General features: G+C 37.0%; 1 protein-coding gene across 2 annotated transcripts in view; it reads right to left on the reverse strand.

Moving 5' to 3' along the window:
* Positions 1-2,781: 2,781 nt before the first annotated feature.
* Positions 2,782-18,313, reverse strand: part of LGR4 (leucine rich repeat containing G protein-coupled receptor 4) — a 121,582-nt gene continuing 106,050 nt past the window's right edge. For both annotated transcript variants that reach the window (XM_004369731.2, XM_004369730.2), the window contains 9 exons: positions 18,005-18,073; positions 16,413-16,484; positions 14,727-14,792; positions 12,911-12,982; positions 10,988-11,059; positions 10,568-10,693; positions 9,591-9,706; positions 9,250-9,333; positions 2,782-6,116 (listed from right to left, as the gene is read on the reverse strand). In XM_004369731.2, coding sequence (XP_004369788.1) covers positions 4,849-6,116; positions 9,250-9,333; positions 9,591-9,706; positions 10,568-10,693; positions 10,988-11,059; positions 12,911-12,982; positions 14,727-14,792; positions 16,413-16,484; positions 18,005-18,073 — 1,945 coding nt within the window. In that variant the 3' untranslated portion in view covers positions 2,782-4,848. The remainder of the gene's footprint in view (positions 6,117-9,249; positions 9,334-9,590; positions 9,707-10,567; positions 10,694-10,987; positions 11,060-12,910; positions 12,983-14,726; positions 14,793-16,412; positions 16,485-18,004; positions 18,074-18,313) is intronic.

The raw sequence follows: 18,313 nt of genomic DNA on the forward strand, positions 1-18,313 counted from the left end.
AGTCGCGGCGGACACGTGTTCTCCCAGCAGACCCTGCGAGCGCTGGGTCCGGCCAATCCAGGCCGGCACGCTCCCCGCGTTGCCTTGGCGACGCGTGGAGGCCGGGAGGGCTTTGTCCCGGCCTGCTTAGCGTGGTTTCCTCCACTCGGCTTCGCGTCTTGGGTACTCTGCCGGCTCTTCTTCCTGAGTCTTGAAGGTGCCTGCTGCTTGCGAGCTTGTCTAACTCGGTGCTTCTCTCACCGGCGCCGTCCGGCTCTCGGTTTGCAACTTTGAGGGCCCGTTCTCTTGCTTACTGTGGCGTTGAAAGATCATTTGGTGCATTAAAACTGCTCTAAGAAAGGCTTTTAAATGGAACGAGGCGGAAGCCTAATCTGCCTATAGTCTTGAAAGACCAGGGCTATAGGCATCAGTCGTAATTTTATTCAGCACACGGCCATATTTCATGTGGGGGAGGGAGTGAACTTTAAGTATCCAAGAATGCACTTGGGGGGCAAGCTTTTATTGTTTTTGATAGTATCTCATTTGCCAGGGATCTAGTTTCTTCATGCGTGTGAATTTTTTGGCCTCTAATGTGTGCTAGGTCTTGTACTAACCACAGGGGATAAATAACAGCCCTGCCCTTACTCCCGAGGTCCTCATTGTTTTGTGGTGAAGAAACATATTGTTAAAATATGCTGTGATAAGCGTTTTATGAAGGAAGAAAAAATTTTGTGGGCCCATAGAAGGCCCACTCTTAGTGATTGGGAATGGGGTCGAGGGTGGCTTTGGAGAGGTGATGGACAATAAAGCTGAAAGCTTCTTCATGCTACTGCTGACAAAACTGCATACACTTGTAAATAAATACTGTTTTTGTCTCCATTCATAATGCATATTATTGGTAAAAATACACAAAGTGAAAACTCATAATGGCTAAAACAGCACACAGCAAAATTTGTTATTGACCAAAAGTGACAGCAAAATCTTCGACAAAATTTAGATCTGCAAAATTTGACACAATTAGATGCAGTAGAAATAATATCAACTAAGGACAATTGATTATCTTATAGGATCATCTCATACAGGGTCTCTGTGAATCAGAATCCACTCGAGGGCAATGGGTTTGCTTTTTGGTTTAGGGCAATTCAGAATGCAGACGCTATACTTTTAACATACATGGTCAAAACTAGGTGGAAAATTTGTTAAAAATTTCATTAAAAGGAAAATGGAAGAAAACTGAAGCAATTTAACTGAGTCATAAAGAAAATCTGTCGAGGAATAAAATTCGCTTAATGGAGTAGGCATACTGTATCCCAGTTATTCAATATTGACCTGTCTCTGGTGAAATCCTATTGTCAGAACATTTCTAGAATCAAAACAACAGCATCAAAAGGCACTGGGCCCCTTTAGGGCTTCATAAAGGAGGTAACCTTGAAAAGCTATTTCCCAATAGATAAAACCTACATAACTGTAGTGGGAAAAACAGGTTTTAGTATAAAAAAGGACCCGGACTTGAATCAATGGGTTTCCTCTTACTACGTCCTTAAACAAGCTGTTTGACCTTTCCAAGTCCTATTTCACTACTTTGTAAAACAGGGAAACAATCAACGTCACAGTCGTATCTCATTGATTACTCCTCAAAGCGTCTAGCACAGGACCTAACGGATAAATGGTAAATTATGTCACTTAAACACCAAAATGTTTCTACTTTAACCTTTTGGTATGGGAATCTAAAAAGTCATATACTTCTTTGCCTCCTTAAAACATTTTACTAAACAAAGTATAACCTTTCCTTGATGCTTCAGGGTCATCATTACGATCAACGATTGCATTATGCTGTAGCAACACTGGAGCCCCAAAGGCTAAGAGGCAAAGAGCCGAATAGTGCTGGTTCCTGAATGTAATCGAGTCCTGTGGTCTCCTTTCTTAAGGTGCCTTTTCATTACTGGAGCTGAGAAGCCATAATCAAGCTTAGTAGAATTATATATAAATATATAAGTAAGCTCAAAAGACAGCCTCTCCCTTGAAGGTTTAAAGCATTGACTTAGTAACATCTCTCTTTACTAATCATTTATTTTCGCTTTGATGGTATATTTAATTGATATTTCTTGCTAGCTCTGTAACCTGTGTAAGAGTGACTTTTGCTTAAAAATTCACATCTATAAGCTTCTGACTTTGTTGCAAAAATAATGCCATCACCAGTCAGCCCTGTAGCAATGTATTATGCAACTTTAAGAAATTTATCTTGGGACATATTGAAGTATTTACAGATGAAACGCTATTATGTCTTATATTTGCTTCAAAATAATCCAAGGGGCACTGGAGGAAGTAACTGAGTAGGATAAAGATAAAACAAGGCTGACCATGTGCTATTGATAAATGTCAAAGTCAAGTGATGGGTACATGGTGTTATGGAAATTTCTAACATATACTGAGGTTAAACAACAAACCTATGTTCAGAATTAAGAGGTCTTGGGTTCTGATTTGCTATGTGATTCAGGTATTCAATTAAATTTCATTAAGCCCTCTATTTCCTCATTTTTTAAATGAGGGCTTTGGGATCATGAATACTGAGGTATTTGTGGGCAACAGAGAACATTTAGTATCATGCAGATTTTTTGATTATTGGCTTTTAATAAAAGAACTAATGGATGGTATTCTCTTAAATTTCACAATCTGTTTTCCATGGGAATGGTTCAGGCTTAAGGTAGGACAGTTACTTGTAAATTTCAGCAAAATGTTCTTAAATATGTATAGGTAAGTATCAAAATAGTGTTTTTTAACGGTTACTTCCAACATAATTGTGAATACTTTTTACTTTATTATGAAAATTATTAGTAATTCTACTTTAATTTTATTACTTTAGCACTAAATAAATTCATTATTGTACCTAGTTTTAAATTAAGGCAAAACAGATTGCTTACTAGAAACTTTGATAATTTCGAACACTGAGTACAGTATTACATTTCATACCATATTTATAGCAGTTTACCAAATATTTTATATATCTGCTATTCTAGTTTTTAAATGAATGAAGTAAAGAGTTTTTAGTAATTTGAATTTTGAAAAAACAGGAAAAAAAACCAACTTTTTCCTACGATATTTTTACCAAGTGATGATTTAATATTTGTCAGATGTGTAAATATACAAACATGATAGCAATGTTTAAAACCTGTGAATAGTTGGCCTTACAAAATTACAACACACTGTAAATAACTCCCTCCCATATTTTGTACAAACTACATGATTTTGATATACAAAGATTCTGTTTTTATTACACTGACAATGTACAACCAAGACTATTTACAATGCAAAAAAAGTATATAAACCACAATTTAACATTCTGCTACTGGCAGCCACTATTGCTTAGGAGGTAGCTTTAATTAAACAAAATAAACAGAAGCCACATTTCCCAACTTGTGTTCTAAAAATAATTTACATAAGATAAAAATTCATTATATGCACAGTATATACAGTTTAATTATTAAGCTGCAATCTAGCTTAACGTTTTTTAGTATATCCAGAATAACTAATATGGCAGTGGGTTTGCTATGGATTTAGCATATTGTTCAAAAAACATACTGAACACATTTATAACTTTAAGACTCCATAGTGACATGCCGAAAGTCCATACATGAGAATCAAGTACAATTTTATTTTTTAAAAAAACATAGGACTAAGCTTTATTTCTATTTTTTTGTTTTTCTTAATGATATATTTGTCTTATCTTACCAAAGCTCAGCATCTGAGCTGTTGAATAGGCTCTTTTGTAATCACAGTAAGGGGAAAATGTATGGAAGCTTCCATGTAATAGCACAGGTTCAGAAAAACCCAACTAAGAAATAAGTGTAAATGCTTTCATTATTACTCCCAATGGTTTCCAATTAAATGCAATTATTTACTACAGTCTACTTTCTATTTAATTCAAGCTATAAATAGATACCATACCAACAGAACTGGAAAATTCTTCCAATGATATTAGGTGGTATTTATTAATGGGAACATTACACGGAGCCATCAGATCCTTCAGATCCTATTAAAAACCCCATATTAGTTGGCAGTTTAGCCAAATCTACAAAACCCACGTGGCAATTAGCCCTTTACTTTTTCCTAGTAGTATGATCACAAACACTGAGGAAAAAAATTACTGTGATTGCACCAAAGCAATGTTTAATGACTGAAAACAAATGTTCAGCTATTTTACTGTTTTTATCTAACAGCTGTTAATATTGTTTTAAAAACACCTTAAGGTTTTAGATTTATAAATCACTTAAGCAAAATTTATGATTCTATCACGTCAAAGATGGAAACAGAAAACACAATAAAGTAATGCCTATGTATACTCTCACAGTTCTACCTGGGAGACAATCCCTTTTTTGGCCCTGCAGTAAGTTGTCCTGAGATTAATACACTAAAAAACATTAGTTAGTGATAATATACTAAAAAACGTTAAAATTAGCAAGATTTTTTTCTTCAGGTATATAAAAATCACATTTCAAAATAATTAAAAAAAATATTAACAGCTGTTCTTTTATTTTGTGCTTAATTCAGAATTAGGTATAAATTTGCTTATGGATCAGAGAACACTAACATTATATTGCTACTCTACCTAAAATCCTTTTCAAGTTAAAAATTTGTTTCAAATAAACCACACATTGCTTGGATGTTTTTGTTTTTTAACCAATTTATAACTTAGGCACCTGTTCTTTGAAAATGTATGGTTTGAGACGTATACTACCACCTTCCCCTTCTTCTAAGTGACCCCAGGCAGTGATTACAGAAGTGCTTTCCACATGAAAGATCAGAATAAGGCTGACTCTATAAACACTGTGATTTTTGTTGGTGGGGGAAACAGTTTACAGACACATTAATTCAGTCTTTAACTCTAGGTAGATTGTAAGCGTAGCGCACCAAAGGGAATCCTCGACTCTGATAGAAGCAGGCTCGTCCACAGGCCTGCACCTGGTCAGAACTGTCCGAGACAAAAGAATCTTCCTCATCTGCATAATCAGAGTGGGCAGACTGCGTGCCACAGTCGGACCAATAGCCATCTGCTCTTTGACAAGAAGCCACTGCCAATGCAGGACAGCTGTGAGATTTTATTAAGTGTTTGCATGATATTGGCTTTGTCAAAAGAAACGATTCGCAGCAGTCACACACAGTCAAGTTCCCCTGCAAATGTGAGTACATGCCACAGTCATAGTAGAAATCCTGTTCCACACAGCCACCTTGGCGACTGATGGAAACGGAAACCGATCCACTTTTCTTGGTAATACGTCGCCTCAGTAACTTCCAGTCTTCTTTAAACTTTGGGTTGAAGAAAACATACAGGACTGGATTCAGGCAAGCAGGCAACGGGAAAAATATCAGAGTAACAGACTTCATTATTTCAGGGCTGATAGAGATTGCAGTGATCAATGGCGCAAATGAGAAAAATGCAACGGGGCAGAAAAAGATGCAATTGGTGAATATTAACCAAGCAACATGCTTAATCATGCTAGACTGTGAGTTCTCTGACAGGTCCTCTTTTTCCAAGTTGCAGTAAAGTTTAGTGTAGATAATGGCCATTAATAAAAATGCTAGGGAATTTAAAAGCACTAAGGTAACAGTAAATCCCAAGGATGGTGTTTCCCCTGTGGGAAATGGCAAACACAGGGGCGATGCAGAATATTCCCCTCTATGGAAAAGGGGGAAACAGCCTGCTACTGCAGCACTCAGGAAAGCAAAAAAAGCAGCACCCCGGAATTGTTTGAGGGGACTGCTTTTCCCATTTTTCATTACCGATAAGCTCCTTTCAATGGCCGCTAATGTTAATAAAAATATGGCACTTTCTGAGGAGAAAACTGCAAGAAACCCAGCTACTTTGCAGCCACTGCCAGTCTCCCACCAAATGCCAAAGTCAGCAAATCTGCCCCAGGACACAGCATCCAGAAAAGTCAAGATGCCGGTATAGACTCCCATGAATAAGTTAGACACAGAAATCAGGCCTATGAACAATTTGGAGGAAGGCAGTGATGTACAAGATGCAAATGTTGTTAAAATGACAAGCAGGTTAAAAAACAATGCAACCAAGAAAATGAACCACACAGTAAGACGAATCATCCAGCTTCCAAGTAAATATTCACAGGGCTTAAAAGCACCTAAAATGAGAAAAATACAGAGAGAAATAAGAGACAATTTAGAAAACACCATATTTCATAATGATATAGCCTAATAAAGAAACTAATGAGAGGTAAATCTAGAATAATTTAATCTTCTACCAAATTGAAAGAGATCACTACTTCTGAGATACTATAGTCATGGACTAGGATATTTTAAAAATAACTGACTCTAATTTACCTTATTCAATGTTTGGTAAGGCCATACAGTGATATTTAAAAAATTTTTTTTTCACTTTCTCTCATACCTAAGTTAATATACAATACACAGTGTCTAGCACATGGAAGGTACTTGATACACTGTAGGAATAGAGTTTGGAATCAGAGAAACTAGGGTTGGATTTAAGATTAACAACTTGCTACTCTACCACCTGTCTGTTTTTCGTACTGTGGTGGCTTGCACGTTGCTATGATGCCGGAAGCTATGCTACTGATATTTCAAATACCAGCAGGGTCATCCATGGTAGATAGGTTTCAGTGGAGTTTCCAGACTAAGACAGACTAGGAAGAAAAGCCTGGAGACCTACTTCTGAAAATCAGCCAATGAAAGCCCTATGGATCACAATAGAGTATTGTTGGTTATAGTGCTGGAAGATGGGCCCCCTAGATTGGAAGGCACTCAAAATACTCATGGCTGCAACAATGGACTAGAGCATAGCAATGATTGTGAAGATGGTACAGGACTGGGCAACGTTTTGTTTTGTCCTACATGCCGACTTCATGGCAACTAACAACAACAACTTGCTATTATGACTTTGAGAAAGCAACTTAAAACACCTGTAAACATTTTCTCATTGGTGAATAATAATGCCTGTTTCACAGAGTGAAGCTTAAGTAAAACTGCATACCTAATTACCTGCCTAGGTACCTAAGCAGGTTACTGGGCACACAGTTGGACTTCAGTAAATATTAGTTCTCTTTTTCTTCTTCCTTCCTAATCCCAAAGTATACTTTATAATAATTATATATGTATGTGTATATGTGTGTGTGTGTGTATGTGAATGTTTACACACAATTCCATGACTCAAAGGCAATCTGATAAGACAGGTTAAGATAATTACCCCATTTTTCATCCAGAAAAATTTGAGATTTCAAAGTGTTTGATTAAACTGACCAAGGATATCCAGTAAAATCATATACCTAGGACTAACACAATAATGTTAATCATTCAAACAAAGCTATGTCCAATGAAAATCGGTATAACTTAAACTAAGATTGCAAGAGCTAATTTGATAGGCCTGAATTGTGGATTCCAGTAACTGACTTTGACATATTAGTTATATCACAAACGACAAGTGTTTTATTTAAAAATTACTAAAGAAAAACAAAATTTTGACTACAAAACACAAGTAAACTGTTTTTACAATTGTCTAAAAGACATGTTCTGATTTATTTTTCTGAACTGTCATGGAATTTGATATACCAGATAAAGCATTCCGGGCTTTGAGATACACAGAGTTCTAAAAGGGCCAGCTCGGCACCACTTATACATAACACTTCACTTTTTATTTTATGGTGGTAAAATACATGAATTTTCCATTTTAACAATTTTTAAGTGTACATTTCAGTGACATTAATTACATTCACAGTGTTGTATAACCATCATCATTTCCAAAACTTTTTCATCCCCCCAAACAGATACACTGTACCCATGAAGCAATACCCCCCGACCCCTGCAGCCTGTTAATTTCTAGTCCACTTTCTGCCTCTATGAATCTGCCTACTACAGACATTTCATAGAAAGTGGAATCACACAATATTTGTCCTCTTGTGTTCAAGAGACTTGGTCTTAATTCTTAATTTTGTTTTTTTAACTCCACCCTTAGGGAAGTGGTAAGAGAGAAAGCTTTCTTTATTTCTGCATCTGAACTCATCCTTCAAGGAAGGACTATTAGCTCGTCTGACCTAGGAGAACAAGGTACCTCTGGAAAGTGTTTCACTGGCAGGTGCAGTTACTTTGCCTCAAAAGCCTAGAGAGCAGGCTCTACCCAGTCTCTGTCTTTGGAAGCCTGCCCCCTCCTCCTAGTCCTGACAGAAGGTCTAGGGCTGTCCTATAATTCCTGCTTCTGCAGTAAGCACAGTGTCTTTGGGCAGACTTAGAGGCTCTCTGTGGGTTGGCACTCTGCGTTACTGAACTGAGTGGGAGAGGCAGGCCTGCAGCTCATCTCTGCTACAGCCTCAGGAGAGAGATGAACTCAGACCAGTTTTCCTCCTGGTCGACCCCAAGGTTTAGGTTTAGTGTGGAAGAAATGGAATTGCTACATGTTGAGGTCTAGCCTCACCTTTAATAAAACTATTCCCTTCTCATTTGGTTGCCAGTTATTTATACGTATCAGCCAACACATGAACCCAGAAGGGCAAGTGAGCCATCGGCACTGTTTAACCTCCAACAATTGATATAGAGACTAACACACAATAAAATAAATTACATAAATGATTCCTGGCAATCCATTTCAGTCATCTGGTAACTTTATGCTTATACTCTACCAGGCACTGTGCTAAGTATTAAATATATATATATATAATGTCCAGATCGTCCCGTGACATTATACTAACAAAGGAATCTAACTTTATAGCACACAGTTTAGTCAAGATATTTCATCTTTTCTTCTACAGTAAAATTCTAAATCCACTTTATTTGGTAGATTAGGAAGAATATGTCATGACAACATGACCAAATATGTGGCTTCAGCTTAGTAACTTTCCCAAATCTACCAGTGATCAACGAAGTAAATTAGAAAGAAAAGGAACAGCAAGCTTGCATTATGGGGGCCAGGAGGGGAGTGGATAAAACTAAAAATTTTTATAGACTAAACTTATAGAATAGTCCTAGAGTTAAAGGAGCGTAAAGCAGTGCTTCTCAAACTTTAATGCACTCTAACCCTCACCTGGGGAGCTTGCTAACACTCAGATTCTTATTCGGTGGGTCTGGGCCTGAGAGTCTACAAAGGATGCCTATGCTTCTGGCCCACAGATCACATTTAGAATCAAAAGGTTTTAAGAGATCATGTAGTCATCCTAAACCTATCACAGAAATCACATCTAATCCCCAAAAGTCTTAGATGCCTTTTTGCCTAATGTTTGTTTAAAATGCAGCAAAATGTGTTGGGTGTACCTGTTGATGGTGTACAGTGGATAATTATTTGACTATGTTCTTCATTTTCAGCACTGCTTGTGACAACTGCTGCATCAGCGGTACCTGACAGATAACATAAAGGATGTTTAATGAAAATATTATGCAATTCAAAAGAACCATATTTTCCTGTAACTCTCCCTCATGTATATGATGTAAATTTAGCCTGATGAGGCTTGATAACAAAGTAAAGATGCCAGTAACACAGTAAATTCCATTGTCTTCACAGGTTTCATACTGATCCTTCACAAAAGGATAACAATAGCAGAAACTTGGATGACTGCCTTAAAGAGTGTTCTGTTTTAAAAAGTCCATGCACTTGCCTTTATCCTTTGCCACACTGTGGTCTTGGAGGCTGCTATCTTCTGTGTTTGAATTTGCATAAGAGTCACAACCCCAAAATGCACAGCACTGATAAGCATATGGTACAGATAAAGACCTGGGGGAAAAAAATGTAAAACCTACATTCAACAGCAACTTCAAAGGCATGCTTTTGTTTTTAAAAAGCATTTTAATCTTTGAAAGCTCCAGCCTAGGAGCCAGAAAGACCTGACTGTCACATGGTTTCGGCTGGTCACTCATCCTCTCTCAGCCTTGCTTTCCTCATCTATAAAATGAGCTCCGGTCTCATAGGACACCATGAGTTTCTCCCTTTATATAAAAGATGCTCATAAGAGTTGACTGTAAATCAAACCGCATTAAAATTCTAATAGCAATAATGCAATTTATAGTAAAATCTTATCAGACTCCTTTTATAAATGAATTAATCACCCCCAATTTATTCTATGAAACTGGTAGTTTTATTTAAAATTAATGCCCCCAGGTCCTATGACTTTTTACCATTAAATGAATGTGCTTTGCCCACATAAATATAGTGAAAATATTTATTTTTTCTTCCACAATAATACTTCCAAACCCTTTCTCTACTATATTTAATAAGGTTCCCCCTATAACTCTAGCTTCTCTTCGAAGTATTATAGCATCTATCAATTTTTTTGTAGGTTCCCATTTATGTGGTTCCCATCATCTTGCTGCTAATGGAAATTCACTGCATAAAAAACTTTCTGATGAATAGCTGCATCATCTCTCTGATAGTATCAATGGCTCCAGTTCATACTCTCAAAGCTATGGAACAATGGTCAAATTCTATTTTTGACCAAATTTGTAAGAACTGAGGTGGAAAATGTCTTAAATTATAGCCTCCCAGAACATATGGGAACCACATCAAAAACCCGGACACTCTATAATTTAGGAGCTTACTATAACTTCAACAAAAAAGAAAAAATAAACAAAAACACACCTGAGATTCACAAAGTCTTTTGCTGCTAAAGCTTCTTTCAGTTTAAAGTTGCCTGCAAGCTTCAGCTGATTGAGCCCATTCAGGCCTTCCGTAGGAAATGAAGTTAATTCATTGAAACTTAGGTCTCTAAAATGTATATGAAACTTTGTTAACTCCTAAGATACAAACCACATAAAAACATCTGTAGATGTATTAATATCAGAAATAAGAGAGCTCTAAGATAAAGTTTAGTTGTGCTAAAATGAAGATCTAGCATTTATTTTGCCATCATAGAAGCTGTTAACACATCAAAACAGCTTAGCATTTATATAAGGGAACAACTATACAGAAAGGTATTTTGATAAGACAGTGTTAAATCACAAGTTTCTATAGCGCTATTCACTACGTTCATGTTATTACTGCATAAAACTGTCTACTTACAGGTTAGTTATCGACCCAAGTTTGGCAAAAGCTCCGCTGTGAATTTCATGGATCAGGTTTCTACTCAGATCTCTGCAATTATTAGAATAACATGTTAATCTTTCAAATAAACACTCACAAAGTCAGTTAGTTACTTCAACTACACTTTAGAATCTGAGGTAATCACACAATATCCCTGATAAGATAACGAAGATTTTCAATCTTGTCCGACCACATTTTTTTAGGATTATTTTGAATGCCTCCTTCACAACAATCTAGTTCTTAGAATGTGTTCCATTTAGTAGTAATTCTACCTGGCATCTGTTTAAAAATAGCTGTGAATTTTCTCTACTTTATCATTCTGGTAACAGTTCAAAAAAATACAAAAGATATGACATAAGCTTTGGTATTATTAAGTAGGTGAGGAAAAGCCCAGCTCATGACAAAGCTGAAAATAAAAACAGGCTTCATTATTATTTGCCTTCTCAAAGGTTAGTGATAAGGCCCTGAGGGAAGACAAACAATCAATATGCAAACAAGAGCATTCCAGAAGGGCTTCAGATATCATTCTTTTCCCAAGCAGGAAATATAAATCGTATCAGCAGGAGAGGCACACTCTATATTGAGAAACACCCACTGAGTAATTCTGATATTACAGGATTAATAAAACAGAGAAATAACCTCCAACCACACTTAAATTGGGCCTTAGTGGAAATTTAAAGATTAGATGAATTCAGTCCATGACACATCTCCTGGATAACAGGAAAATTCAAAAATTTAGTTCCAAATCATAAAAAGGCCAGCTTTTCATTGTTGTCACTTATCAGTGCTCTAGAAGTGATGGCAGCTAGGAGCCAGTTCCCTTCCCACAAGACCTCCAAGGCCCACCGTAAGCCCCCGACAACAAGGAAAAATCTAGCAACCCAAACTACCAATAAAAGATTTCCTAGTAGAACGCATGTTTTATTTCTTAACTAGGATCTACTAGAAAATAGGATTCGATCTATGTAATTTTACTTCACTTCAATTTTTCAATTTTTTTCTCTGTTAAAAAAAGTACACTTATTTAGTTCATCTGTTTTCTGCACTAAAGTTCTATGAACACAGTGACAACATCAGTCTTCCATCCATCCTGTTGTCATCAAGTCGATTCCGACTCATAGCGACATGACAGGACAGAGCAGAACTGCCCCATACGGCTTCTAAGACTTTAATCTTTACGGAAGCAGGCTGCTACATCCCTATTCCCATGAAGCAGCTGACCTTTTGGTTAGCAGCTGAGCACTTAACCGATGTGCCACCCGGGTACCTTTAGGTCTGTCTTAGTCATCTCTATATTCCCAAGAGCTTACAGAATGCCTGGTACAAATATGTACTCAAATACAAATAATTTTTTAAATGAGTGCTTCCGCTGCATATCGGCTATATTTGTAATGATAGATATCCTGATGCAGGGGTCAGCAAACTTTTTCTGTAGAGGACAAGACAGTAAATACTTTTGGCTTTGTGGCTCATACAGGCTCTGCTGTAACTACTCAACTATGCCATTGTATAGCAAAAGTAGCATTAGACAATACTTAAATGAAATGGCATGGCTGCATTCCAATAAAACACAGGTTACACAAACAGGCCGCAGGCTAGTTTTAGCCCACTAGCTATAGTTTCAACTCCTAAAGGATAGGTAAACCACACTATTATAACTTGAAAACAAACAAGCTATATCTCTTGCACCTTTTACTCACCAATGCACAACACTGTCAATTAGCTAAGGTAAAAATTCCAAAAGTAGATTATTTATAAAGTACGTGATAAAGTTTCAAACAACAATACTTATGTAAAATAAATCATATCTTTCAGTATATTTGTTAACATGGGAACTGTAATAGTATATTATTTATAGCTTGACAACAATTTTATGTCTCTCATAATCATAGACAAACTTACAGAATCCTTAGGAAAATCAGGCCTTGAAAAGTACCTTCCTTTATTTGACGGATCTGATTACGTTGCAAAGAACTAAAAAAAAAAAAAATTTTTAATTAAAAAAAGGAAGAAAAAAGAGAGGAGAGAAAAAAGTATTATCTATTAAAAAAATTAAATTTCTTAAACATTTTCTAACTTTAAATACTCACTCATATGTACCATTAATTGACTTTGTTAAAAGTAAAGAGAACCAGCAGGAGGGAAGGGAAAAAGGAGGGTTAACAATGATGGAAAAATCACACTGATTAAGGCTAGGGTTGCACAGCTGATTATTGTAATTGCTGTCACTAAGTGGTACACCTGTAAAAAGTTGAACTGGAAAAGCTGTGTGATAGATATATTTACAAAATGACAAAAAAATTAAAAAAAGAGTAGTTGCTGAGGCTGCTTATGTACAACCAAACACCTCATGGGATTTGGTTCCTTGGTTTGGAGGTTTAGGGTCATGGTTTCATGTGACATCCCAGTTAACTGGCCTAATAATGTGTTTAGTGTTTCTGTTCTATCTCCTAGTTTGTTGCGTAGTTCCTGGGGTCTTAAAAGTTTACAAGCGGCCATCCAAGGCATAACAATTGGTCTCTATTCACCTGGAGTGACAGAGGAGGAAGGAAAGTCAGGAAAAGGAAGAGGATACGGAATGTGTAGCTAATTTCCTCCATGAACAACTGCCTCCTCTGCCATGAGACCAGAAGAACTGGATGGTGCCCGGCTACCATTACTGAACATTTTGATCAAAGATTCCATAGATGAATCCTGATCAAAAGGGGGAAAATGCAGAACAGAGTTTAAAATTCTCAGGGACTCCAGGCTTTCTGGAGCCATAGAGGGTGGATGAACCCCTGAAACTACTGCCCTGAGATAATCTTTAAACCTTAAACCAAAAATATCTCCTGAAGTCTTCTTAAAACCAAACAACAGTTTAGCTTAACTAGTAAAAAAGGTTTGCCTTGAGCATTATGTTCTTTTAACAGCTGTCTATATGGGATCAAAGTGAAAACAGCAACTCTAACGATTAGATGGGAAGCTTAGGGGGCAGTGAGTTTATGTTAATGAGAGAGGAACAACTCAGAAAAGGAGGGTGAGAATGGTTGCACAACTCAAAGAACGTAATTGATGTCACCAAACTGTACATGTAGAAATTGTTGATTTGGTGTATGTTTTGTTGTGCATATTCTCACAACAACAGAATAAATAAAATTTAGGGAAAAAAAGAAAACCATAGCTTACTCATCTATAAAATGAAAGCGACTAAATGGTATTTAATCACAAATTATACTGGGAGTTAACTGGTACACCATGTAAATTCCTTATCAACCAACCTTAGGAGTGAGAGATATGACAGAGTAAAAATCCAAGAAACACAACCGTGACGACTATCATAGGAAGAAGGGGATCAAACTTGGGAGAATTAAATGCTTCCCTCCCTCCCACCTCCCTGCCAACTTCCATCAGAGCAGAATGACATAGGTATATGTGTGGCTACTGGTATCCCTATCTGGTTTCCCTCAATAGTTAGGACAAGTTGTTGTTGTATACACCAACTTCCACAACTCCTCCACCCCCACCCCCATAGTATCTCATAGAATGCCTAATACATAGTTGCCTAAGAAATTGCTTGCACGAACACATCCAGTACAATCTGACATTTTATTCATAGAAACATCTGATTATATGAACTTCTAATTTCTTAATAATAAAGCCATTTATTTAAAAAATGAAATGCTCAATGAACGAACAATATATCACACCAAAAAGAGTAAGTCAAAGACCAACCTACATTTCTTCCAGAGCGTGGCATCCATTAAAACTCGGAAGGTCTTTTATATTGTTGTAAGACAAGTCCCTGGAAACAATGGGAAATTAGCAAATTAATTTTATATTATCAGAACACTATATAAAAAGAGCTATACTTAGCAGCAATGAAAGCAGTACTAAGACCAGTGATAAAGAGATATAACTGAACACGAAAAGTTAACTACTTTTTTTCTAAGACTTAGCTTCTGGAGCTCCTCAGTGATACAACAGGCTTGTTGTTAGGTGCCGTCAAGTAGGTTCCAACTGATAACGACCCTATGTACAACAGAATAAAACATTGCCCAGTCCTGCGCCATCCTCACAATTGTTGCTATGTTTGAGCCCATTGTTGCAGCCACTGTGTCAATCCATCTTGTTCAGGGTCTTCCTCTTTTTCGCTGACCCTCTACTTTAACAAGCATGGCGTCCTTAATATTTGTAGGCTTCTGTTGCCATCGAGTCCGTTCCAACTCATAGCGACCCTATAGGATGGAGTAGAACTGCCCCATTGGGTTTCCAAGGAGTGCCTGGTGGATTCAAACTCCCAACCTTTTGGTTAGCAGCCGTAGCTCTTAACCACTACACCACTAGGATTTCTGTTTGTAGGCTTAGTATATGTAAACTTCCAGTACATAACATTGAGTATAGACAATATAAAGATATATTAACACATATATTAAAGTACATAACCTAAACATATAAAAATTATGTTTAAGTAGTAGAGTTATGGATGCTTTTAAATATTTGTATTTGTACAATATTGTTTGTGCCTTAAGTAATTTCTGTGATGTTCTTTAATTAAAAAGCTATAAGAGGCAGGGAATGCACATTGACATTCTTCTTAATTATTTCTATGAAATCAAATATTAAAATTAATTAACTCTAGTTAACCAAACTCCACTGCAATTTTTCTCAAGGGTGATCATCATGTTCAAGTTTGATATCTTACTACACCATTTAATTACTTGCCTAATCAATCAGTCACTTATTTTGTTACCATCTCCCTCTGCTGAAAACTTATTAACAACTTAGTAACTTGTTTGTTCTAGTGACATTTTTACCTTCTCTATCTGTTTATCTAGCCCTGGTGGCCTAGCGGTTAAAAGCTTGGTTCGGCTACTAACCAAAGGTCAACAGTTCATATCTGTCAGCTGCTCCTTGGAAACGCTATGGGCCAGTTCCACTCTGTCCTATAGGGTCGCTATGAGTCAGAATCGACTCCATGACAACGAGTTATTTATTTACGTACAATGTCTGGATCATCTTAAAGTTTTTGGAAAACTACACAATTAGTTGGTTCCTGATTCAAGAAAGATTTGGGCTCTGCTTAGGTTACAGGTGAGAGAGCAGAATCCGGTTAGCTAAGTCCCCTGGAAGAACTAGAATAAAGACAAGGAATTAGGCTAAGAAAAAAAAATCAAGGAAGAGTCTAGTTTGGTTTTACTTTGTTCAAAGTAATGTCACAAGATGTGTGACATATACATAGCCCTAAAATCAAATTAAAATGCACATTATGTACCCTGTGGACTACTAATACTCCTACTTATTTCCATGAAGGGAATAAATAATAAGTTAAAGTCACCCTATGAAAATAGTTAATTAAAAATAAAACTCAACATGTATGAAATATATAAAAGTATGAAGAGAAGAGAAGAAGAATCCAACTTACAAAGTTCTAAGCATCTTTTGTTCTTGGCACAAATTATTGGGTATGCTGCTTATCTTAGTACCTGTCAGGGTCCTGTGGAAAACATTGTTCATCTGAGAAATGATTTAAGTCAAGATAGTAAACAAAATGCTATTCTGCTAATGAAAAATAAATGTGATGTATTTTCACATGGACTAGAGTTTATGCACCCAACTGCTTCATTACTCCCTACGGTTAGGCATGTGAGAAGGTGATTTAACCCTCCATACAGGTATCATTTTCACAGTAATGTACAAAAACACGTGAAGCAAGGCATCATTAGTGTCTAAACAATGGACTGCATTTCCCACATGGACCAACAGAAAAACACTGATTCAGAGTCATAGCCTCCACCACAATCATCTGCAAGTTCTGTCACTTCCTCACACTCAAAACATTTGAAACCAAAGTAGCATCCTGTCCCCAAACTCTATTTCTATCTTTTTAAAAATTTTATTTATTTATTTATTCAGTTAACCTGGATCAACATGTTAACATTTTCTCTTATGCTCTCATCTGTAGTCAATCCCCAATTCTTCTTCGTTCTTCCTCTAATATCTCTAGCCTCTGACCCTCTGTCCATTTTTACTGCTACTATGCAGATGAGTGGCGGAAGGATGCAGAGAGGCATGGAGGAATCCCAGACAGACCATGCAACTCCAGTGATGGGCTGAAGGCATGGAATGCTCATGGTTACATGTGTTCATTTGGCCAAGTGGACTATTCCCATAGCCTCCTTACCATTTGACCCATTTCTAGTCTCTCTTCTCCTTTCCTTCCTCATATCACCTGTTCAAACATTCTCAACACTTCCAAATAGCCTTAAAAGTCAAGGTAAAACTCCTTAGCTCAGTGCTAGCCAACTTCTGTTTTTTTTTTACAACTTGGCACATGTGGCAATTATAATACTTATATAGCATACTGTGGCTGGGGAACCTAGCCCCCTCAGATACCACCTAGCCATCTGGAGGGCTGAAGTAATCAAAATCTTGTATGCATCTGTAATCTATTCATAGGCAACCCACTGGGAAACTGCCATAACCAAATGTTCAGGTTCACCATTTTAAAATCTAACCCCAAACAATTTTCCAAATTTCTACATACCATGCACCATCTCAGTATAAGCACGCATTTCTAGCTATATTTGATCATCTGCATGCCATCCTTGAGTATACTTTTGGCATTCCCATTTTTACTAAATCTTGCCTTTTTAAATAAAATACCCAGCTCTGGGAAACCTGATAAGTGTTCAGTTTTGAAACATTCCACCGTCTCCATGAAACCTTCTCCAATAGCTTACAGCGATCACTCCCACTTCTGAGTTCCTAAAGCACTGTCTCTCGTTTGTTACTTAATCACTGCCTTGTATTTTCAGTGACCTTTTCAGATGTCACCCCTGAGGTGACTAACTGCAAGCTCTATATCTCCATCTCCATGCATGACATTCACAAAGATGATCATGTAGGGGGCACTGGAAGAAACAGCATAAAGCCATGCCACCACCAAAAAACACAGTCACATTCTGGGCCAGCAGTGTCATCTTACACAGACCCTCTTCAAAGGGCCACACTTACAGACTCTCCAGATGTGCAGTTCCGGTCAGATTGGGGAACCACTGTACCATGCTTGCACCCCGAATGACTCTTTAAGAAATTAGGAGAGAGAAAATTAATGTAAAATAAATTTTCACAGAGGATAACATTTTCATTTAGCTCATGTATAGTTTAAAATTAGAGCATTACTGTAACTCAAAATAAAATTACTTTCATCTGTTGAATGTACATGAGAGTTTGTAACACGGATGAATCTGGAAGGCATTATGCTGAGTGAAATTAGTCAGTGACAAAAGGACAAATACTGTATAAGACCACTATTATAAGAAC

This window comes from Trichechus manatus, unplaced genomic scaffold (genome assembly GCF_000243295.1).
Source record: "Trichechus manatus latirostris isolate Lorelei unplaced genomic scaffold, TriManLat1.0 scaffold00006, whole genome shotgun sequence".
Classification (NCBI taxonomy): Eukaryota; Metazoa; Chordata; class Mammalia; order Sirenia; family Trichechidae; genus Trichechus; species Trichechus manatus.